This window comes from Copadichromis virginalis, linkage group LG16 (genome assembly GCF_057382275.1).
Source record: "Copadichromis virginalis isolate Kocher_CV1m ecotype Utaka linkage group LG16, C_Virginalis_male_GT1.1, whole genome shotgun sequence".
Classification (NCBI taxonomy): Eukaryota; Metazoa; Chordata; class Actinopteri; order Cichliformes; family Cichlidae; genus Copadichromis; species Copadichromis virginalis.
The window spans coordinates 21,549,056-21,571,914 of NC_140633.1; the positions used below are offsets into that span (position 1 = coordinate 21,549,056).

The 22,859-nt window shown below is 39.2% G+C and overlaps 2 protein-coding genes across 3 annotated transcripts; both read left to right on the plus strand.

The window, feature by feature from the left end:
- Positions 1 to 8,025: 8,025 nt before the first annotated feature.
- Positions 8,026 to 11,663, plus strand: LOC146690707 (uncharacterized). 2 transcript variants are annotated; one of them, XM_085433766.1, is made up of 6 exons: positions 8,026 to 8,098; positions 8,184 to 8,501; positions 8,587 to 8,677; positions 9,902 to 9,979; positions 10,069 to 10,143; positions 11,621 to 11,663. In XM_085433766.1, exons 1-4 carry the CDS (start codon positions 8,026 to 8,028, stop codon positions 9,918 to 9,920), a joined length of 501 nt encoding a protein of 166 aa, XP_085289892.1. In that variant the 3' UTR covers positions 9,921 to 9,979; positions 10,069 to 10,143; positions 11,621 to 11,663. The 2 variants fall into 2 exon arrangements, with proteins under 2 accessions (XP_085289892.1, XP_085289890.1); XM_085433764.1 differs by lacking the exon at positions 11,621 to 11,663 and having other exon boundaries at positions 10,069 to 10,515.
- Positions 11,664 to 15,112: 3,449 nt separating this feature from the next.
- Positions 15,113 to 22,206, plus strand: LOC146690708 (uncharacterized). Its single transcript, XM_085433767.1, has 5 exons — positions 15,113 to 15,215; positions 15,308 to 15,625; positions 15,711 to 15,801; positions 20,018 to 20,087; positions 20,162 to 22,206. The coding sequence occupies exons 1-5, from the start codon at positions 15,140 to 15,142 to the stop codon at positions 20,267 to 20,269; spliced, it is 663 nt and encodes a 220-aa protein (XP_085289893.1). The 5' UTR covers positions 15,113 to 15,139; the 3' UTR covers positions 20,270 to 22,206.
- Positions 22,207 to 22,859: the final 653 nt, after the last annotated feature.

A 22,859-nucleotide genomic window follows, 5' to 3' on the forward strand; every position in this document is an offset into this window, starting at 1 on the left:
GGTGTTTCAGTCCCCAGACTCACCTGCTAAAGTGTCACCGAGCAGATGCAGAGCACCGAGCTCCTTTTCATGGGCAGAAAAGTGAATTAAAAACATGCTGTGAAGTGTTTCGTGTAGCTGATGTTAAAGGACCTGCTGTATGTGTGCACACGGCTAGCAACATTCCCTTTGCAGATAAGATTTTCTTCATTTTCTGCATCAAAGCTCTGCAGCTCTCAGTGTCTGTGGGTGATTTTACCAACTGTGAGAGGCTAAAAGAGGAGAATCAAAGACTAAGAGAATATTTTATTCTCAATACAGTTTAGCACAGTTGTATACACCGATATCCTGAATCTTTGCCCACAGTAGGCTCAAAACACAACGACAGAAAAACAAACAAACAAACAAACAAAAAAAAAAAACCCACAATATTTTTTTTCTTCTTTTCCAGAAAAATGCAGCTATTTGTACTTAAATTTAACATGGATGGAACTGAAGTTCCTCATGGCAGATTGATGTCATTTCCTCTGCCTATGCTAGTAGTCAGCAGTGTCCTTGCCTGAAGTTTAAACTATGTTTGAAAGCATGGAAAAAGGAGAGAATAAAGGGGACATTTTAACAAAGGGGCATTCACATAATATATTTCTGGATATGCTTTTAAGATATAATGACATTGAAATGTCCATTTGAACCCTGAAAGCATGTTAGATTGAATTAGGACTGAGGAGATGGGCTGCATTATGCAGAGTTCTGCATGCACACTGAGAGCTGCACACGCCCTTTCAAGGGACCATGCAGAGCTGAAGAGGAAATAATCTTTAAGAGGCTTATAAACAATTAAATATTGTTGCTCGGGTTCCACGGTGCTAAGAATTTTAAAGCAGTCCATAGTTTATAAAGTCTTCATTTTGAATGTCCTTTGATAAAACATTCCCTTGTGATTTCAATCTCCTCTTACATCTTTTCAAATTAGGCTCAACAGTCTTGCTGAGACACCAGTGAGTGAAACAGGAAATGGCTTTAAGCCATCATCGCAGACTTTTGTTGTTTCGATTCCAAAACAAGAAACGCTGCCCCATTTTTTTTTTCCATGAAGTGGTGTGTTGTTGAGTTTAGAAAAAACAACAACAACAAAAGGGGCCCAGTTGTGACTCATTTTGTCAAAATGCTAAACACAAAGCAGAAAGGCAAACTGCACTGTTTTGCAAAACTGTTTTGTCTCAAGTATGTGTTAAAATTGCCTCGTTCTAAAATCTTTGTTGATCAAAAAGACACACACATACTGTCTCATGAAGAGGTTTTTCTGTCATCCAACAACACACTGATATACTTAACATATACACATATCATGTGCAGTAATAAATTGTGTGGGTGATTACAGACTTGATGAGTAATTAGGCTTACTGTGTCAAAACATTTAGCACAAGCTGGATAACATGCAGCGATTGTTCTTTAGGTGGAGCTGTTCTACACAAGCACAGTGCATTTGGTCACGGAAACATGTTAAAAACAAGAAGATAAGAAACTTGTGGCATGGCTGTTGGTGACAGATGGGCTAAGTATTTCAGACACTGCTGAGTCACTGGGATTTTCCCCACATAGCCATTTCTAAGGTTTACAGAGAATGGTCTGAGAAAAATATCCAGTGAGTTCTTTTGGCAAAATGCTTTATTGAGGTCAAAGTTTAGAGGAGAATGGACGGATAGCTTCAAGCTAATAGGACAGCAACAGTAACTAGGGTCAGAATTTGCTGTAAACAACATGAAGCATGGATCCATCCTCCCTTGTAACAGTTCAGGCTGGTGGCGGTGGTGTCATGGTGTGGGGAATATTTTCTTGCCACTCTTTGGAACTAACTGAGCCTCATTTATATGCCAAAGCCTACCGTTGTATTGTTGCTGAAAAGCTCAGATCATCTCAGACAGGTTTCTTGAACATTACATTGAGTTCACTGTACTCAAATGGCCTCCTCAGCCACCAGATCTCAATCTAATAGAGCACATTTTGTCAGGATGAGGTCGTGGACGAAAGAAGGAGGACCCAAACGCTGGACTCACAGGTAGGTGAAGATTGGCGTTTTATTGTCAACGGAGTGAACAAACAGAACAGAAGTAGGAAACGGCTGGCCGGCTGGACGACTGACTGAATGGATGAATGAAAGACTGACTGACAACTGACCGGCTGACCTGACGGAACTGAACAGAGGACAACCTAACGGCGGCGAGAACAACATCACAATAACATCAATGACAAGACATTGGACTGGTTGAACTGAGGGACATAAATACACAGGCTGAGTGATGAGAGATTAGAACCTGGTGAGTACACAGCTGAACATAATGACCTAATGATAAACGGGAAGAGGACTGAACATAATGCACATGGACCAAGGCTAACACAATAAAACAGGAGGTGAAGCAGACAGAATATAAACAGTGAACATGAACTAAGAATACTGGGTCAAAGACCCAGAAACCCTGACAGTACCCCCCCCGCAAAGGCCGGCACCCGACGGCCAAAAGAACGAAAAACCAGGACAGGGCTGGCGGAGGGGGCCCAGGACGGAGGGACGGAGTCCACACAGAGACAGTTCAGGGGGCCGACCGTGCGGACGGCAACGGCGACGATGACAGCGCTGGTCCGGGGGCCGACCGTGCGGAAGGCGACGGCGGCGACGTGGACGCAGTTCGGGGGGCCGGCCGTGCGGAAGGCGATGGCGGCCACCCAGGAGAAGAGGGTCCGGGGGCCGGCCGTGCGGAAGGCGACGGCGGCCACTCAGGCGATGGCGGTCCGGGGGCCGGCCGTGCGGAAGGCGACGGCGGCCACTCAGGCGATGACGGTGCAGTTCAGGGGGCCGGCCGCGCGGAAGGCAGCGGCGGCGGCTCTCCAGTGTCAGGCGTACTGGCCGAGGCCCGGTGGGCACAGGACCAGTCGAGGCGGGACCAGTCAAGGCGGGACCAGGCGAAGCACAGGCTGAGGCTGCAGCAGACGAAGGCTCTGAGGCTGCAGCAGACGAGGACTCTGAGGCTGCAGCAGACGAGGACTCAGGCTGAGTGATGAGAGATTAGAACCTGGTGAGTACACAGCTGAACATAATGACCTAATGATAAACGGGAAGAGGACGGAACATAATGCACATGGACCAAGGCTAACACAATAAAACAGGAGGTGAAGCAGACAGAATATAAACAGTGAACATGAACTAAGAATACTGGGTCAAAGACCCAGAAACCCTGACACATTTGGGATGTAAAATAACAGGAGAATCGCATTATGGATGTGCAGCTGACAAATCTGCAGCAACTGTGTGATGTTATCATGTAAATATGGACCAAAATCTCTGAGGGGTGTTTGCATCATTTTGTTAAAGGTGCTAATAAGGCCTTCATGTGCCATGAAGCATTAAGGCAGCTCTGTGGCCAGGAAGGAGTCCAACCTGGTGTTAGCAAAATGTAGCTTATAAAGAGGTTGGTGAGTGTGCAACTTAATGTCACATTAAAACTCCATTAAAATTAACAGCCTTGTTTTCAACATAGCATTTGGAAAAAAATGCAATTTGAATTCCTCAACAGCAAAATGTCATTTAGTTTTTGTCATGCAGACCTCTATGAACATTCATTTGAGTACAGTTCACTGATAAAACTGTTTTTTATATGACTTGTTGAATGTTTCCTGTCCCTTTGTACTCATTCTTAACTCTGACAGTCTTTGCCAGTTGCAAGTCTCTCAAATCGCTGTGCAAGCTCAAGCTCAAAGCTCAGAGATCACACTTCTACCTAAGTGTGAATACAAAGCCACTAAAGCAGTGGCACCTTAATCAGGGTCACAGCAGTTTGTTTGCTTGTGCTTTGGTATTACACATTTTTACCATATAGAAGTCAGATGTTATTCGTGAGATGCTGAAGCTCCGACACACAAAGAGAAAGAACCAGCCATAATAACAACACATTTGTTTCTGATGCAATTTGTGCAAGTATGTGTTAAAATTTTGCAATACATGAAGGAATTTAGAAAAAGAGCACATCCAAATGAGACTCTTTAGAGTTGCATATCATTGTTACCAAGGAGGCTTGGGGGCATCCAAGGCTGGATTAGGCATACCGAGTTATGCTTTATGCTCTGCCCGGTTAGGCTCCATCCCTTTTCTTGGTGAGGAGATTTGGCTGGATAAAGACCAGAGAAAAGATGACATGCAGACATCACATTTTTCCATTTTGTTGGTAAATATCCTTGTTTATTCGCTAACATTTCTAAAGAATAGATCAGGGGTCTCCAACTCCTGGCCTCGAGGGCTGGTGTCCTGCAGATTTTAGATATAACTGTGAGTCAACACGCCTGAGTTACATGATTGGTTCATTACCAGGCCTCTGGAGAACTTCAGGACATGTTGAGGAGGTCATTTAGCCATTTGAATCAGCTGTGTTGGACCAAGGACACATGTAAAACCTGCAGGACACCGGCACTCGAGGCCTGGAGTTGGAGACCCCGGAATAGATTTTTCAAGGCAGGACATTTTGTTTTCCTACAATGAGCATGGTTTCCAGGTAAGTTTATTTCCAGAACCAAACTTTACTGATACAGCAGGGGGCCCTAGGGAACAGGAAAAACCAAGGTAAATACCCAGATAAACACAGAGCTAGAAACAGGTGTGTGCCTGAATGTGATGCTGCATGTACTGCTGCAGCAATCTGGTGAACAGAGGGTGAATAAACCAGACCTTAAAAATTTCAGGTAAGTGGAGATTATCAACACCTGCTGTTGATCAAGATGCTCAACAGCAGGTATGTCAGGTGGAGAACCAGTGGGAATGCCTGTTAAGAGAGCTGGCAATCCTGGCAGAACTTATCCCCTTGCAAGAAAATGCACACTGGGTAGAAGAAAACAGAAAAGCATGAAAGAAAATCAGATAGAGGGAGGGAAAGAGAGAATTTGCTGTCCAGCACTGAAAGCAAGAGGGAACATAACAAAAAGGGCCTCAGGTGATCAGCTGAGTCAGTGTCAGATGGGACTGAAGGCAAGTTTGAAAATGTGAAGATAAAAATCTTTGTGTGTGAGGTTAGTAAGGAATGAGAACACCATCTCTGACGTTATGTGGCTACAGCAGTGCTATCAGTCATCATGCATTGTGGTTACTTCAGTGCATGAGCATGCATGGGTTTGACAAAACAGAACAAAGCACAATAGAAAACCCATAACTCTTATTGAACTGTGCATCATAAATAAAATGAGGTTCTAAAAGTGCAATGCTAGATAGATCACTCACTGGGAACATTTTTCCATGCGAAACTGCACTTTTGTGTTGAGGCTATCAAAGCCTATTACACAAAGCAAAAGATGGCTTTCTGGTATTGAACAGCAACAGCAGTTTGTACAGTTATTTACCTGAAACCATAATCTACCTGAGCGCTAACCGCATTGGAGGTTCACAATCTCTTTCTAGAAGGCAACACTGTGAAAACGGCAACATAAAAAGCTATCAGTAGAAAAAATGCAAAAATATAGTTTCCCAGAAGTGTTTGATTGATAAATTCTGCAAAAGCTGATACAGGTGTTATCAGTTGTACTACACACACGCACAAACGTACATATTTACACCAAAACAGATAAGTGTGGTGGGAAAAACAAAAGACTTTTACAGCATGTTCTGCAAGCAACTGAGAGAAGCTAACCAACAACAACAGCTCTTTCTTTCCAAGCTATTATTATAAAAACTGTCTTCTTCATAGAAGATTTAAATTCATTCACTGTGCACGTACATGTGAGAGGATCAAGCTGCGCTCAGAACAGAGAACTGAGGTATTTTCTCTTCTGATGTCTCCCCGTTTTCTGCCAGGGGCTTTCCAAGAGGCATCTCGAATATTCACGATCATCCATCAATGCCTGAAAGGGTCAGAAACTAGTCACAGTCATTGAGAATCACACACTCGCAGACACACATACACACATTTAATTATTTCCTTTTTTTTTTTTTTTTTTTGCTCCTGGAGTTTTGTTTAATCACAGTTTTTCTATCACATCTTTCTCTGAGGCCTGTATAAGTCAAATGTAAGCGTGAGTCATAGGCAGCTCTTATGTTTGCAGGGGTGTGTGTGAAACATGTGGGGAACAAAAATTTAAATATGCTTCCGGAAAATAAATGTACCTCACTTTGAAGTCCTCTGAAGTGATAGAAAGGTGTTTGGTGCATGTGCATGTTTATATGTGTGTTTTAGTATGTGGTTAAGGGTTAAAGGCTTCCTGTAGTAGATATCTATGTGTCGGGGGGGGGGTCCTATTTTCACTGCAGGGCAACCTGCACGTGGCGAATAAAGCCTTGATTGATTGATTGATTGATTGCATGCTAGAGGTCTACAGAAATGGATAATTGTTCTTAAGGACTTGTGTTTCACTGAAGTATGCACAATATTGTTCTTTTTTCACAGTTGCAAATACGAGAGAGAAAGGGGGGAGGGATAAACAATGCAAAACAGGTAATCACTACTAATCATGGTTCAGTGATGAATAGTTTGGGGATGGTTTGCTTAACCTAATGAGACAAAATTAGATGACAATAAATCATTTGCATATATATATTTTCCTGTTTTTAAGCTGAACCTGCTCTCACTTTGGCACATATGACCGGGTGCTCTGGTTGACAGCTGTTAACCATAGGCCGCAATCATTAACACAGCATTTTGGAGAAACAGGCCCAGCAAGTACACAAATAAAGTAATGCGGGAAGAACGCGCATGCGCAGTATAGCACAAACTGGAGGGCATGCGTGCAACCAAGCAATGAGTATGTCATCAGTCATGTACTGCCTACAAAGCAATAATACTTCTTTAATATTACACACACACACACACACACACACACACACACACTGTGTCCTGTTCATGTGCTTTCTTTGTAGTTAAGGTTGTAAGACCGGGCAGACATAAAGGAATTGAAAAGCTTCTTGGGTAGTGATGCTAAACTCTTTATCTACATTGCATTTGCTGGAATGGAAAAGTTAAAAGTACTCAAAATTAATCATTAATCAATGGATCAGTATGTGATCTATCTAAACCCGATTGCCCTGAACTTCCCCTTGCTTACTTTCAGTCTGCAGTAGAGCGAAGTTTACTATAATATCTCATTTCACACATCAAAGCCGCAAAGAAGGAAATTACACATGCTTGACACGGTTGTCATAATTTCTTCCATCAGAATTATGCCACACATGATGGGTGCGTTTAGAACCTCAAGACCAATATTAAACTTGTACTTAGTTTAAACTTCCATTAGCTTGATAGGTTTATATAATATAACATTTGGAGCATCTTCAACACAGATACATTTATTTAGTGAAGGGAAAACTAAGTGAGAACACTTAATTATAATTATACTCAATTTAGTTGTTACAATTTGTTGCTGAAGGGAATCATTATATAGACTCCTCAAAAAAATAAAATAACATAACTAAACATAAAGAGCACCAAGCACTGCAGGATCCCTACAAAATGACCTCCAGACCATTGGTGTGAATGTCTCTGGCTGAACAACCAGAAGCTTCATGAGTGTGGCCTGAGGGGCTGGCATCCTCTAATGGGCCTTGTGCTCACTGCCTGGTATTGTGGAGCCTGACTGACATTTGCCATAGAAGACCAGAGTTGGCAGATCCACCAGTGGTGCCCTGTGCTTTCCACAGATTAGAGCAGTATGATCCCAAGGATATGTTACAGACATGAAAGGGTCTGGAGAAGCTGTGGAGCATCACCGGTTTGGTGGTGGGTCAGTGATGGTCTAGGGAGGCATGGCCATGGATGGGAAGCACAGACCTATACAGGCTAGACAGTGACACCCTGACTGCCATTACGTATGAAGGATGAAATCCTTGGACCCACTGTAAGACCTGACGTTGGTGCAGGGGTCCTGGGTTCCTCCTCGTACCTCGTCTCGTGTGAAAAAAGTACGCAGGCAGTTCTTAGCAATACAATAACTAACTGCTTCCTTTTCCCCTGCTGCTCTTTCTCAGATACAAATATAGCTGATCGTGAAGTTCAGTTCTCTTTCTCTCTCAGTCTGATGGTCATGATGTTTAGACTGAACCAAGCAGCACTTCTCATTCCGCTATTAGTGATGTGGCATGTCTTTGCAGGTACAGACATAATTATGTTCATCCTGTTATCGAAATTTGTCATTACCGATGACTATATTAATTGATTAACTCCTTTAAACTATAGGAATCACTAAAGACGACCGCAGAGCTTTGCTGGTGTCCAGAGGAGACTCCGTGACGCTGACTTGCAATATGAGACATAATAATGTGACCCTAGTCTCCTGGACCAACAGCAGATGTGTTTTTCAATATTCCAATGTGCTGAATCGCACCCATTCAAATTTCTCTTTTCATAGACTGAAAATAAATCGTGAGTTTCCTACAAAGCTAATTATTTTTAGTGCTCAGCCTGAAGATCCAGGACTTTATACATGTAGCATAACAGACAGAAGTGGCATATACAGCATTACATGGAGTTTAACTGTGTCTGAGCACCCCAAAGGTAGGTAGAACAAAACACAGAGCTAATCACTTCTAGTAAAGGTCAAACAAGCACTTGAAATTAATTTACTGCTGATTTTATACAGATTCCGCTTCATCGAAGTATTTTCTATACATACTCCCATCTGCAATTGGAATCATTCTATGTGGCATCACACTAGCTGTCTTTATCTGTGGGTGAGTAAAACCTTTTAACTACTTAATTGTAAGAATGAATACATGAATGTAATCGAGGATAGTTCTGAATAATCAGTACTGCTTAAGACTGGTTAGACTGATTCGATCAATAATCTCACACGCTTTGTAACATTTTGTCTTTTTTTCCCACTTTACACCAAATTAGAAATGATCATTTTTTTTATGTTGATCAGACCGTTTAGTCTCAGTTATATGTTCAGCTTTTGAAATATATTTGAAGGTTGCACCGTATTAGATAAAAGACAGAACTGGAGTGTAGTTTGGTGTTCATTAACTAAATCAGCCATCAGAGCCTTTTGATGATGTATCTTTCTATGGAGCAGAGACCGAAAGAGCTCAGAATCCATAGGTTCAGAATCAAATATTCAAATATCTGATATCTATTGTTGTAAATCAAGGTTTGGTAACTAATCCAACAAAATATGAGTCATGCAACAGGAAAGACTGCACTGTTGAATGCTGAATACATGCAAGGATTATCAGCGAGGACAAGAACTCACAGTTTATAAGTCCACAGGAGACAGAGGCAGGTACAGAACACATTATGAGAGGAAACCACAAAGGTAGGGAATGCAGGAAGTGAAAGATGAGAAATGAGAGACAATGATGAGTACAAAATAAAACAGGAACAGAAATAATGCAAGAAAACGGAACAAAACATGCAGCCTAAAGTTTCTGCAGGGTTCTCACAAGTACTCTTTGGTGGCAGTGACTTCAGTTTTACTGAGAAAAGCATTTCCATACAACAAACTGCATTCAGACACATTTATGCTTTTTAAAAATCTGATATACTCCATCCAAGGGAGGCTTGTAGGCCCGTTTAGCTTTTGGTATTTTGTGCATGATGACCTGATGAGGACATTCAGGGAACTCGGGACTAAACAAATAACATGGAAATTAATAGACCTACCTGCACCTACCTGAGCCACAGCTAAAGAAAATCTTGAGAACACAAAGACATTAATCTGTTGTCATAACAGAGGTGCTAGAGCAAATTCAAATTTTATTCAAAATTCAATTTTGAAAAGTCTTTGTCCTGCTTATAGACATTTTGGTGGCACAAGGGGTGAGCTATACTGGGCAGATAGTTTTAATGTTGTGATTGAACAGTATTTATCAGATTTATGATGTTAAAAAATTATTATTTAATTTCTCACATTGGCAAATGTTTTGTGTTTATTGCATGCTTTGTGTTTCTTACAGTAGGATGTGCAAATTGTGATGAAGACACTGAATCAGGATCTGGTCCAGGATCAGTTTCCTCCCCAGTCAGGAGAAGAGGTCAGAAGATGGTCACTCACATGTCTCTGCCTTTATTTTCTATCTTAGAACCTGCACTGATTTTTATTTTTCTCTTTTTGTCTTTGTAGGCAGTTCTTCCTCAACCACAGGGTGGCGCTGTTTGTTGTGAAAATAAAAAGCAGAGGCATCACTATATGGAGAGGGTGAATACAATCTATGATAATGTCTAAGCAGATTAACAATCCACACAAAAAGTTTTAATGAAGGGGATTTTAAGGGGGCACCATCAGAGGGAGGACAACGGTGCTACTATAGCCAATAGAACAAATCCCTCTGCTTACACGAAGCAGCCAATTAGAAGAAGGTTTGTATTAAAGAACACGAGAAGGGAACTAAACATGTTGTTTCAGAGACGGGATGAACTGCAGGTCTACCAAATAAATAGGGATGACACGAAACTGTGAATCAGAACAAGTCGACTCCAAGTGTAACTTAAATGTTCAAGAATTTTCCTTAAAGTTTTCACGTTGTGACAATAATGTATTCTCAGCTCAAGCTCGTTAATGTTTTTTCCATCTAGGTCTTCATTATAAGCTTGTTCCAGGGTGATTGTGTATTATTTTATTTTTTTTAGCATAAGTGTGTGTGTGTGTGTGTGTGAGTGTGTGTGTGTGTGTGTGTGTGTGTGTGTTATTCCATCTGTAAACAAAATAACTTGAAAGAAATTCTGATAAAACCTTGCAGAGTGGGGTCATGTTAACGATCCTTTAACATTTTGATTATGTCCACTGAGGCCTTCAAGGTCAACTTAATGATGATTCTTACAAGTGTAATACGGAGCTGTTTAAAACTTTGTTTATTGCTACCATTGGTTGTGTTGACAACATATAAAGGATATGAGTGAAATAGGGTCAAACTTTCATAAAAGTACTATCCCCTTAAATGTAAAAACTGCTCCCTTGGCGGAGGTTTGTGCTCCCGGAACACTTGTTGTAATAGTTATATATTACATAATGTTTTGTTTATAACTAGTTTATATTGAATTATTGTTTAAATATTATATTGATTATGATTTAATTTGTCATGTGCTTAAACTTCATGCATCGTTAAATGAACTGCTTTTTTGTCCCCTGCAAGTAACCACTTCCTGTTCTTGGCATCACCTTGAAAAGCACACGTAGAAGTGAAGCTTCACTTTGTCTGTCTGTAATCATGTTTGATCCAGATCAATCAGACATTCTCTTTAATTCATGCTTAGCTGTGTGCCATGTCCTCACAGGTACAGCACAAGTTTTTGATGCACATTTTCCGAGTTTAGTAACAGAATTTGTTTTCATTGAAAGCACACGGTGCACACTGTGCTTTGCCTGTGAGGTAGGAGAAAGGTGATTAGAGCTCGATCTGCAGCCACACAATACGATTAAAGAACTTCCTCTGTCTTTAGTGTACCTGATGCTGTAGTGGACTTGTTTCTGAGAATAATAACAAACACTGTGATCTATTGATAAAATGAACATTAATTGGAATCGATTACAACACCTAGTAGAAGAAAAATGACATGTTTATATTTAGCATACCTGTGATTCACGATGAGGCTATAATAACTAAAATATACTGATAGTGTTTTTCTCCAACACCTTTGAAAAGTGTGAATTTCCTGTTTGTACTCTTTCTTTGCAGTGTGAGACCCTGTGTGTGGGCAGAAATAAAGGAAACGAGAAGCACCTTCTGTACTGCTAGACCCTTGTTCTGCATGTGTGGTGGATAGACAAAAGTCATTTTTGTATGTCATGCAGGCTGTTACTCATAACACATAGTTTCCTAATTTGTGAGTCATTTTGGGATCTGATTAGACTTTTCAAACGGGTTCAGTTATTTATTAGGTTTTGCATTATCTAACACCATTTCCATTGAACATATAAGGTTTTTAAAAACATTTTCTTTCCTCACTTTAAACCTGCAGTAGAGCAGAATGCACGATAAGGTGTCATTTTCCACAGCAAGGCCACAAAGATGGAAATCATACGTTGAAGAGTGTTACGCACGCACGCACGCACGCACACACGCACACTTGCATTCAAACACATATACAATGTTTAACATTATTTTGAAAATCTAGAAAACCTCAGTTTTATTGCGAATATACAACTTAACTGACCACTATTAGCTGGCCACTTTATTAGGTACACCTTGTTAGTATCAGATTAGATGGTAATTTTTGTTTCAGAGCTAATCTAATTCTTCATGGCAACAGGGGTGATGGGCTTTTGGTTGAACATGATAGCATATTTGTGCGGATTTGTAAGCTCCTTGATGTGACTTTACCATCCCACCACATCCTAAAAGTGCTCTGGTCAACAGACATGCTAACTGTTCAGTTCAGTTTCAGTTTCAGTTTTATTTGTCATATGCAAGTTAGCACAGGGTCAACATCGCAATGAAATGTATTTGACGAGCAGAAGACAGTCACTCAGTAGAATGGTACAGTAGAAAAAAATAAAATAAATTAATAAAAAATAAATAGAAAAATAGTAAAGAGCAAAATATTAATAAAATGTAGTAAAGGAAAAGGATTTTCAGTTAACTGACTAAATATATATATGTGTGTATATATATATAAATATATGTACACACTAGTGATTAACTAAAGAAAATCTTAAATAGGAATGGGGGGGGGGGGCAGATGGGATATTGCACAGAAATAAGCAGCAGTACAAACTAAACAGTACAAAAGTTTTTGTTTTTTATGGCAGTTGTTACAGTATTGCACTTTTTTTAAAATATAAATATCAATAAAGTGGAGTGACCAGTGCAGATTAAACAGAGTACTTGTGAAGCTGCAGGGTAGCTTCTGAGTGCGTCCTGTGGAGTTGTTGTGTGTGTTTAAGTGTTGTGGTGTCGTATGGCTTGATGGTAGAAACTGTTTTTAAGTCTTGTAGTCCGAGCCGACAGGCTCCTGTAACGTCTGCCAGATGGTAACAAGGAGAAGAGCTGATGTGCTGGGTGGCTGTGGTCCTTGATGATGCTGTGTGCTTTATGGAGGCATCGCTGAAGATAAATGTCCTGAATGGCAGGAAGTCTCAAATGCCCTTCACAGGAAGCTCCACAAGAAGCTGTGGAGGGCATTTGGTACCTTGAACACATTTTCATGTTCAAAAAAAAAGTTTGACAAGATTTGGACTTGGTGCGTTACCCTGCTGGAAGCCAGCACCAGAAATTGGGTACGCTGTGGTCATAAAGGGGTGGACAAAAAATACTCATCTTGGCTGTGGACATTTCGCTCAGTTTTTACAAAGACCCTCCCACCATTACAACACCAGCAGCCTTCCTCAGCCAACTGCTGATAAAGGCAGCACGGATCCACCATGTTATAGCCACCACCATAAAGTATCCATTATTATTTGGATATAACAGCAATAGAGACTCATCAGGAAACATTTCACCAATCTTTGGATGCCCAGCTGTGGTGAGCCAGTACTAACTGTTGCCTCAGTTTCCTGTTCTTAGTTAACAGGAGTGAAAACTGGTGTGATCTGTAGCCCATCTACTTCAAAGTTTGACATATCATGTGCTCAGAGATGCTCTTCTGCATAACTCAGCTGTAATCAACGGTTATTTGAGTTACTGTTTCCGTCCCATCAGCTTATAGCAATGTGGCTATTCACCTCAGACCTGTGGGACACAGCTTTCTTAATTTCACACACTAAGTTTATGAAATTTGTTTTTGTTTTTCAAATGCATTACCAAAAAAACAAACAAACAACATACAAAAACCATAAAAACAAAAAAGTTTGAGGTGGTAACCAGAGTGTCAATAGTGGGACAATATGTGTGATTGTGTAAAGAGACTTATGTCACTGACATCACCAGGGTTTCTAATGAAACAGTTTTTAATTCAGTTATCAAACAAAGCTTAAGGGGAGCATTATACACAGCAAGAGGAGGTGTGTTTGACTCTTGCAACTGTGGTTTTACACTCTACATTTAACACCTGAAAGGTGTTGCTAAGGTTTAGCTATTGTGCTCTGAAAACATTCACATTCTCACCAAAACCCGTGCACCATAAAAATCATCGTTATCATCAAATCCTCACAGTGAAGGACAGAAAAAAAACTCTTGTGTTTATACTAATCACTATAAGGCAGTGTTACTAATCTTATCTCATATATTTAGGTATCTGAAACACCTGGAAAGTGCTAAGATATTATTATTGGTCACTACTTTTACTCTGCAGAAAGAATTATGATGAGGACACTGAAGCAGGATCAGTTTCCCTCAGGAGAAGAGAAGAGAAGATGTTTGTCATGTTATAGGCAGCAACTCTCTCAACCACAGGGTGGCACTGCTTGTTGTAAAAATAACAAACACACCAGTGAGGTGGCACACTGAATTCAATCTATGATGTTTAAGCAGATCCTTTTAGACATTATCGCTGACATTATCAGTTAGAGCCTGAAAGGTCCTGATAACGTTTAGTTATTTAGCTCTCAAAACATTCACATTTTCACCAGAACACGTGCAACACAGCAAAAGCAGAAAGTCAGGAAGTCACTACACAAGAACAGTTTGTTCAAAATCACACAGTCCTGAGATGAAATGTCATCAGTCAGCTGCTAATGAATATTTATACATGTCTGTTAATAGAAAACACATTAATGTTAATAATAATTCTTTATTGAGTCACGTAACAGTGAACTATTGATTATGACATATCTAAATGTCTTCCATAAAAATGACCTGCTGTTGTTAATTGTTCTACTTCACAGTCATAAAGCAGAACAATCACAGTTGTGTCACAAACTGAGCAATGCAAGAAAATCATTGCAGGTCCAGTTTTTATCTGGTGGGTAAAGACTGATTAACAATGCAGATGCAGTTTTAGCAGTTGAAAAATGCTCCTTTACTCAGGTGCAGCTTATATTTTCCATTTATGACATGAGTGACTAAATTACAAGAGGAAATTAATTGCAATATAATTGTGTTAAGTTTCTGGAAGAAATATACTTCAGTTGTGACAATTCTGAATCATTGCATACATTACTTAAATGTAAATTATCGCTTCAACAAATGGTGATACATTCACATACATTAGTTCAGAGCTCAACTCTACAGCAAGTAACCACTTCCTTTTTTTGCGGCTCCACCTCAGATATCAATACAGCTGACGGTGAAGTTCACGTCTGTTTCTCTCTCTGTCTGATGATCACGATGTTCACTATAAATCGAGCAGCACTGCTCTTCGTTCAGCTGTTAGTGATGTGGGATGTCTTTGCAGGTAAAGAGCACATTTGTGTTTGAGATTCACTTTTTTACAGATGAAGTGCAGATATAATTTTATATTGAATGATTGTCTCCTTTAAACTATAGAGTTCGTTAAAGACGACCACAGAGCTGTGCTGGTGTCCCGAGGAGACTCAGTGACGCTGACTTGCAACATATCCAAGACAAATGCAACGCAAATCTCCTGGACTAACAAAAGATCTGTTTTTCAATATTCCATTGAGCTGAATCGCACCTATTCAAATTTCTCATTGCATAGACTGAAAATAAATCACGAGTTTCCTACAAAGCTCGTTATTTTTAGCACTCAGCCTGAAGATGAAGGACTTTATACATGTAAGATAACAGACAGAAGTGGCGTAAACAGCATTACATGGAATTTAACTGTGTCTGAGAACCTCAAAGGTAGGTAGAACAACAAACAGGAATAATCACTTCTAGCAAAGGTCAAACAAGCAATTTATATTAATTCTCTGCTGATTTGATACAGAATCCATTGCATCAAAATATTTTCTATACATACTCCCACCTGCAATTGGATTCCTTCTGTGTTGCATCACACTGGCTGTGTTTCTCTACAGGTGAGTAAAACCTTTTTATCTTCATAATGAATGCATGAATGAGATTATTTTTTGTTTGTCTGTAGAAGTGTTCTCAGTACATGTATGACTGATTGGATTATAAAGCACTAAGTGTTTAAAGTTTGTTTTAAATAAGTAAAGAGGGAAATAGAAATGTGATATTGTGGCTTATACCATTGCGTTCATAGATGTGATGATTAATATTGTCATATTTCTATGATGTTTTTAAAGCAAATCATTACATTAGTGATCACAGGCTCAGTGCCTCATTGCACAAAGCTCAGATCTTTTTCATTGCTAAATGCAAGTTTTTATTTAATAAGATGATGTATTATTATCTATCTTTGAAAACTTCAAGGATGAAAGAGCTCAGACTTTTTTTTTCACTACTTCTGTAAGCACCGCAAACCTGCTCTGAATTTAAAGTTGTGAATCAGCCCGCTGTGCTTTCTTGCAGGGGGGCTATTGTTATATACAACAAGGCAAAAAGTGACAATGACAGTAGTAAAGAACTGGCTAAAAGTGGTTAGAGTCAAAGCTGTCATTCACTTTTCTCTGAGGCAACCCTTCGCCAACATGTACATTTACATCCTACAACTACAAAAGAATGCAAGCTGAACTCATTCTGTACAGATTCATCATACATTTGGAAAAAACCCCATTAAAATAACAAAGAAGACGTCGTCCCACTAAACACTGGATGTTTTATAGACGTGCACTTTTGTTTTAGCTCAAGAGCTTGCGTCATCTTGGAGATGTCCGCTAATCGCTCTGCATTCCTTCATACATAACTGTTATGATCAATCCCATTTCAGAAAGTGTTATACTTTTCTAGATCATTTTCCAATAACTTCCTAGCCTGTAGGAAACATGCCCTCCACCCTCTGGAAACATGGGACTACAGAAGCAGTATAAAAATAAGATCTGTCCACAACGACCACATTTGGACTATAAATAGCCTGTACATGGCGGGCCTACGGACATCAACATCAGACATTACAAAACAACCCCTTCAGTGTGTATCAAAATTTGACGTCCAAAAATGACATATGAAAAACGTGACTCCAATATCACTTTGCATAGTGGGTTAGGGTTAGGTCTTGATCCCAGAGGTTATATGGGGTCTCATGTGTATGTTGTCTCTGTTTGGAGAATACAATCTTTGAGTCCTTCCATTCATGTAGATTTTCACATGGGTGGGGTAATACAGGAATACAGGAAGTGAAAGATCAAAAATGAGAGCCAATGAGGAGTACAAAATAAAACAGGAACAGAAAATAAACACACTAAAAATGCACAATGGTTTCATACTTCAGTGGCAGTGACCTCAATTTTACTGCATACCTATACAACAAACTGCATTCACTCGTGTATAGTATGCTTAAAAATCTAATATAATTTGTGATTATTGATGCATGCACAGTAATTTGGAGTTCAGTATTTTGCTCAAAGACAACTTCACATGTGGACTGAGGGAACTCTAGATCAAACAATAAACCTGTGAATTAGTAGACTGCCCACTCTCCTAATTCACAGGCTGCTCTGAAGAACATCTTGAGAACTCAATCAAGAACCTCAGATATTCAACCTTAAAACCTCCTCAGATCTGTATCAGATTGAGGACTGAGGTAGCAGAACAAGCTGAATTATTCTGTTTTATGAATGTTTTGGTGGACAAACGGGATCGAAACAATGCTGAGCAGGTGGTTTTAATATTGTGTGTGAGTAATGTCTATCGTACTTTCATTGTGTTAAATAAATTACACCGTTCAAATACTGCAACACACACACACACACACACACACACACACACACACACACACACACACACACACACACACACATATATATATATATATATATATATATATATATATATATATATATATATATATATATATATATATATATAAATAGAAAGTGTGCAACAGTTACTTAAACTAAATTAGTCTGGTGCATAAATTTGGCCACCCTTGATGTTTTATTGATTTGAATACATTTAGCACTAATTATTGGAACATAAAATTTGTTTGGTAAGCTCATTGGCCCTTGACCTGCATACACAGGTGAATCCAGTCATGAGAAAGCGTATTTAAGGTGGCCAATTGCAAGTTTTTCTCCTCTTTGCGTCTTCTCTGAAGAGTGGGTACATGGGAGCCTAAAGCAACTCTCAAATGACCTGAAAACAGAGACTGCTCAACATCATGGTTTAGGGGAAGTATACAAAAAGCTATCTCAGAGATTTCAGCTGTCAGTTTCCACTATGAGGAACATATTGAGGAAATGGAAGACCACAGGCACAGTTCTAGTTAAGGCTGGAAGTGACAGGTCAAGAAAAATCTTAGATAAGTAGAGGCGAAGGATCGTGAGAGTCAACCCACAGACCAGCTCCAAAGACCTACAACATCATCTTGCTTCAGATGGTGTCACTGTGCAAGCCAGTGACACAAGCCAGCTTCATTTTGGAATAAGGGGCTGTACTTATTAATCCCTACCCCACGCTCAACACTCTATTGAATCAACATATTCGATGTTACCCCAACTTCCCCTCATCACTAGCCCCACACAATAAAGACAGGCTGAAGGACATGTATAACCATAGCTACAGTGATAGATATAATTCAGATACAATTTAGCATAGTTATATATACTATCTTCATCAGCTTTATCAGTTTCATATTCTTCCAAAAGCACGTTTCAAAACATCTTTATGAACGGACTAATGCTTGAACATTGCTGTACCCACAGGAAAACTGTTCCACAGTTTTACTCCACAAATGGTAATACAAAAGGTTTTAACTCTTGTCTGTGCTTTAAGAGTCTTCAAATTAAATGTTCCCCTCAAATCATAGTCCTCTTCTCTGTCAAAAAACATCCTTTGTACATTTCCCGGTAACATATTATATCTGGCTTTGTACATAATCTCTGCTGTTTTTTATTTTATAAGATCCATAAGCCTCAGGATTTTCAATTTTAAGAACATAATGTTAGTGTAGTCTCTAAATCCTGCTTTAGTAATCATCCCGATTGCTTTTTTCGGAGTTTTACATAATGTTATCTATTTGTTATCTATTATCACACCCAGAAATTTTGTATGAGAAACTTGCTCCACTTCAACATTATTTATCAACAATTTACTCCAGCATCTCTTTTACAATTTCCAAATAACACAAATGTAGTTTTATTCAAGTTTAGCAATAACTTATTGCTATCAAACCACATTTTCAGTTTAATTATTTCTTGTGTGACAATTTCCAAAATCCGTGAATTCTCTCCAGCACAAAAAATATTTGTATCATCTGCAAATAAAGCAAACTGTAATATATCAGATGTTTTACATATATCATTGATGTACAGGATAAACAGTTTTGGTCCCAATACTGACCCCTGTGGAACGCCACAAACACTGTCCAGGCACTCTTATTGATATTCACCAATCTTCACAAATTGTTTGTTTGTCTATCAAATAATAAGCTTTTTTTTTTTTTAGGTCAATAAAAACTCCAACTGTGCATTTTCTTTGAACTATATTATTAATGATATTTTCAATTAGTTCAGTTAATGCCGTGGATGTTGATCTGTTTGGTCTGAAACCATACTGACTGTCCATTATTACTTGATGTTTATCAATGAATTTGTCAAGTCTGTTAATGAAAACTTTTTCCAGTATTTTTGAAAATTGTGAAAGTAGAGAAACAGGCTTGTAATTTATGAACTGGTGGTATTACTTTAGCTATTTTCATTTGTATTGGGAATATTATATCCTGTTATAACAGGATGTTCCAAAATTCAACCCTATTATTGCAATAACCACAATAATAACAATACTTAAAGAACTGGGATGTGTCAGTAATGGGACTGAAAAACACAATAACTGTATACGCAACTGTTTACATTCACTTTCAAAGACAATTTTCACATTTTTCTTTGCTATGAACTGTCAGATTATGTATTGTGCGATTAAAAGTGTGTGTCATACATATCACCCATAATTCATACCTCTAATTTGGTAAATATCAAAAAGCAGCAACAGATATTTATAATTTTCACTATAAATAATCCACTATCAGAAAATTTTCAAAGGAAGGAAACAAAAAAAAAAGAATATGTTTTGTGTTTATTCTAGTCATTATGAGGCAGTGTTTACTCATCCTATCTTACTGAAACACCGGGCGGTGTTCTAAGATTTTATTATTGGTCACTTCTTTTTTTGCAGAAAAAGCATGATGATGAAACTAAATCAGGATGCCGTCCAGGATCAGATTCCTCCTCAGTCAGGAGAAGAGGTCAGAAGATTGTTGCCATCTTTAACACTGTCACATGCCTCTGCCTTTGTACAGTCTGTACTTTGTCTTCATAGACATCTCTCCCTCAACCACAGGGTGGCAGCACTAATTGCAAAAACAACAGACAGAGGAGTCAGTATATGGAGAGACTGAATTCAATCTATGATCACTTCAATCTATGATCAACTGAAAAACCTTCCAGTTCCTGACAGACATGAACAGTGTCAGAGCAGAAACTAAAAGGGAACGCGATCAGAGGCAGGACACCCGGGCTATAATGCCCTCAGCTTCAGCTCAGACAAATGACTCTGCCTGTGAGCGCAGCAGTTCCAACCATCCATCACCATCCAGGGAGCTTTTATATCTCAAGGATCTTTGCTGTAACAACTTTGAGAGCACTTAGTTTGACAGAAGTGCTTTTCTTCATCTGTGAGTATAAGACCAGGTTCATGAACCTATGTACTGTCAACCTATTGACTGACTATAAGAAAGCCTATGACTCACACAGATCCTGGAATGCCTAGAAATACAAGAACAACAGGACCCTAAGAGCCTTCATCAGGAATTCAATGGGGATGTGGTGAACAATGCTAGAGGCCAACTTGAAGCCAAGTGCGTGGTCAAGTGTGGGATTTACCAGAGAGATGCACTGTCCCCACTGCTGTTCTGCATAGGCCTGAACCCCCTTAGCCAGATCATCAACAAGACTGGCTAGGGATATCAACTACACAATCAAGCAATCATCAGCCACCACAACTATATGGATGACATCAAGCTGTATGCCAAGAGTGAACGAGACATAGACTCACTGATCCATACCACTAGGATATACAGCAATGACACTGTGATGTCATACTGACTGGAGAAGTGTAGTGAGATGGTAACAAAGAGAGGGAAAGCAGAACTGAGCGAACTGCACTAGCAGAAGGCAACAATGCAGACATCAAGGACAGCTACAAGTCCATCCATACCATGCATGGAGGGTTTCACCATATCCTGGGATTGTGCACTAAGCAGAATGAAGGAGACTAGTGAGTGTCAGAGTCATTATTGCTTTACTTTGCAGAAAAATAATGATAAGGACACTGAATCAGGATCAGTTTCTCCCTCAGTCATGAGAAGAGATCAGAAGATCGTCATCATCTTTAATACTCTCAAATTTTGTCTACCAAATTTTATTTTAGCCTTTTGTCTGTATAGGTAAGTATATTTATTTATACATGATTTGAAGTTCTCTGAACCATTTTCCAACAAAAGACACTCAGGAAATTCAGACCTCCACCAAGGCAGGTCACTCTCTGTGCAGGATTTTAGGGAATAGTGTTGTAATTTGTGTTCATTATTTTGTTTTCTTTGTTGCTTTTGAGCATTTTAAAGAAGTTTCACTGCAGAAATAATTAAGTGTAAAGTGCAGACGTTTGCTGTTTGCCCCACAGAAATACTTTTTAATATGTGTGCCATAATTTTGAGTATAATAATAATAATAATAATTTTTTATTGTTCATTAATGTGGATGTAGCGGATGTTTGTTTAGTAAAATGTCCTTAAATATTTAGTAATAATTAGCAAATGAACAAACGTTTTCTATGTTAATGAACATTTTTGGAGTTTAGCTATTCTGTTTTTACATTTTGTATTTTTGTATTGATTTTTTTATTTTGTCTTTACATCAGAGAGTGGTACAGAGCTGTGTTGTTGTCAACAAGACACTTGGTGATGTTGACTTGCAGCATATCCAATAAAAAAAAGATAAAACAATAATCTCTTGGATTTTCAATATTTCCTTCTGCTAGAATCACTGCACATAAACAGCGGTTATAGTTGTTTGGCCTGCAGCATTCACACTACCCCCCTAAATGTACTTGAAATGAGAGGAGAATTAAACACAGAATTAATTTGACTGCAATCTGCTATCTACTGACATCTAGTGGTGAGATTACAGCTACACACTGTACCTTAAATCAACCTCCCAGTTTTTAAGTGACTGTTTAAGACTGACATATTATATTATTTGTATGTTGAAATATTATGTGATTAAACTTCATGAACCCTTAAATTTATTTTATTCACTGAAGACATTTATACATGGTGCAGCACGGTGGCACGGTTGTTAGCACTGTTGCCGCACAGCAAAAAGGTCCTGAGTTCAACTCCACCATGAGGCCGGGGTCTTTCTGTGTGGAGTTTGCATGTTCTCCCCGTGTTTGCGTGGGTTCCCTCCGGGTACTCCGGCTTCCTCCCACTGTCCAAAGACATGCAGCTTGTGGGGGTAGGTTAATTGGATAATCCAAAATTACTACTAGGTGTGAATGTGAGTGCGAATGGTTGCCTGTCCCTGTGTGTTGGCCCTGCGACAGACTGGCGACCTGTCCAGGGTGTAACCCGCCTCTCGCCCTATGACAGCTGGATAAGCAGAAGCGAATGGATGGATGGAATGGACATTTATACATGCGACATTACAAGTGACCTACGGTTCTTCATCGCTTCTAATTTTATACAGAAACCATTTCATCAAAGTATTTTCTATACAGACTCCCACCTACAATTGGATTGCTTATTGAAAAGGATGATTCTTGAAATTGTGTCCAACCGAGATACACTGTTAATCACTGTGACATTTAATAGATACTAATCCAGCCTTTCAACTTTTTATTTGATCAAATTTCTGCTCACTGAGTACCAATTTTATTCTTTTTTTTAGTAAATCTCTCTAAATCTGAGCACTTTATATTTTATTAATATGACTGAACTTGATCCTCACTTAACTGCTTA

Excerpts from the sequence above, each read along its gene's own strand:
- LOC146690707 (XM_085433766.1), top strand. The coding sequence starts at position 8,026 with ATGGTCATGATGTTTAGACTGAACCAAGCAGCACTTCTCATTCCGCTA. Across the intron at positions 8,099-8,183 it reads GATGTGGCATGTCTTTGCAG|GAATCACTAAAGACGACCGC; the intron begins GTACAGACATAA and ends TTTAAACTATAG. Across the intron at positions 8,502-8,586 it reads TGTGTCTGAGCACCCCAAAG|ATTCCGCTTCATCGAAGTAT; the intron begins GTAGGTAGAACA and ends GATTTTATACAG.
- LOC146690708 (XM_085433767.1), top strand. The coding sequence starts at position 15,140 with ATGATCACGATGTTCACTATAAATCGAGCAGCACTGCTCTTCGTTCAG. Across the intron at positions 15,216-15,307 it reads GATGTGGGATGTCTTTGCAG|AGTTCGTTAAAGACGACCAC; the intron begins GTAAAGAGCACA and ends TTTAAACTATAG. Across the intron at positions 20,088-20,161 it reads CTCCTCAGTCAGGAGAAGAG|ACATCTCTCCCTCAACCACA; the intron begins GTCAGAAGATTG and ends TTGTCTTCATAG.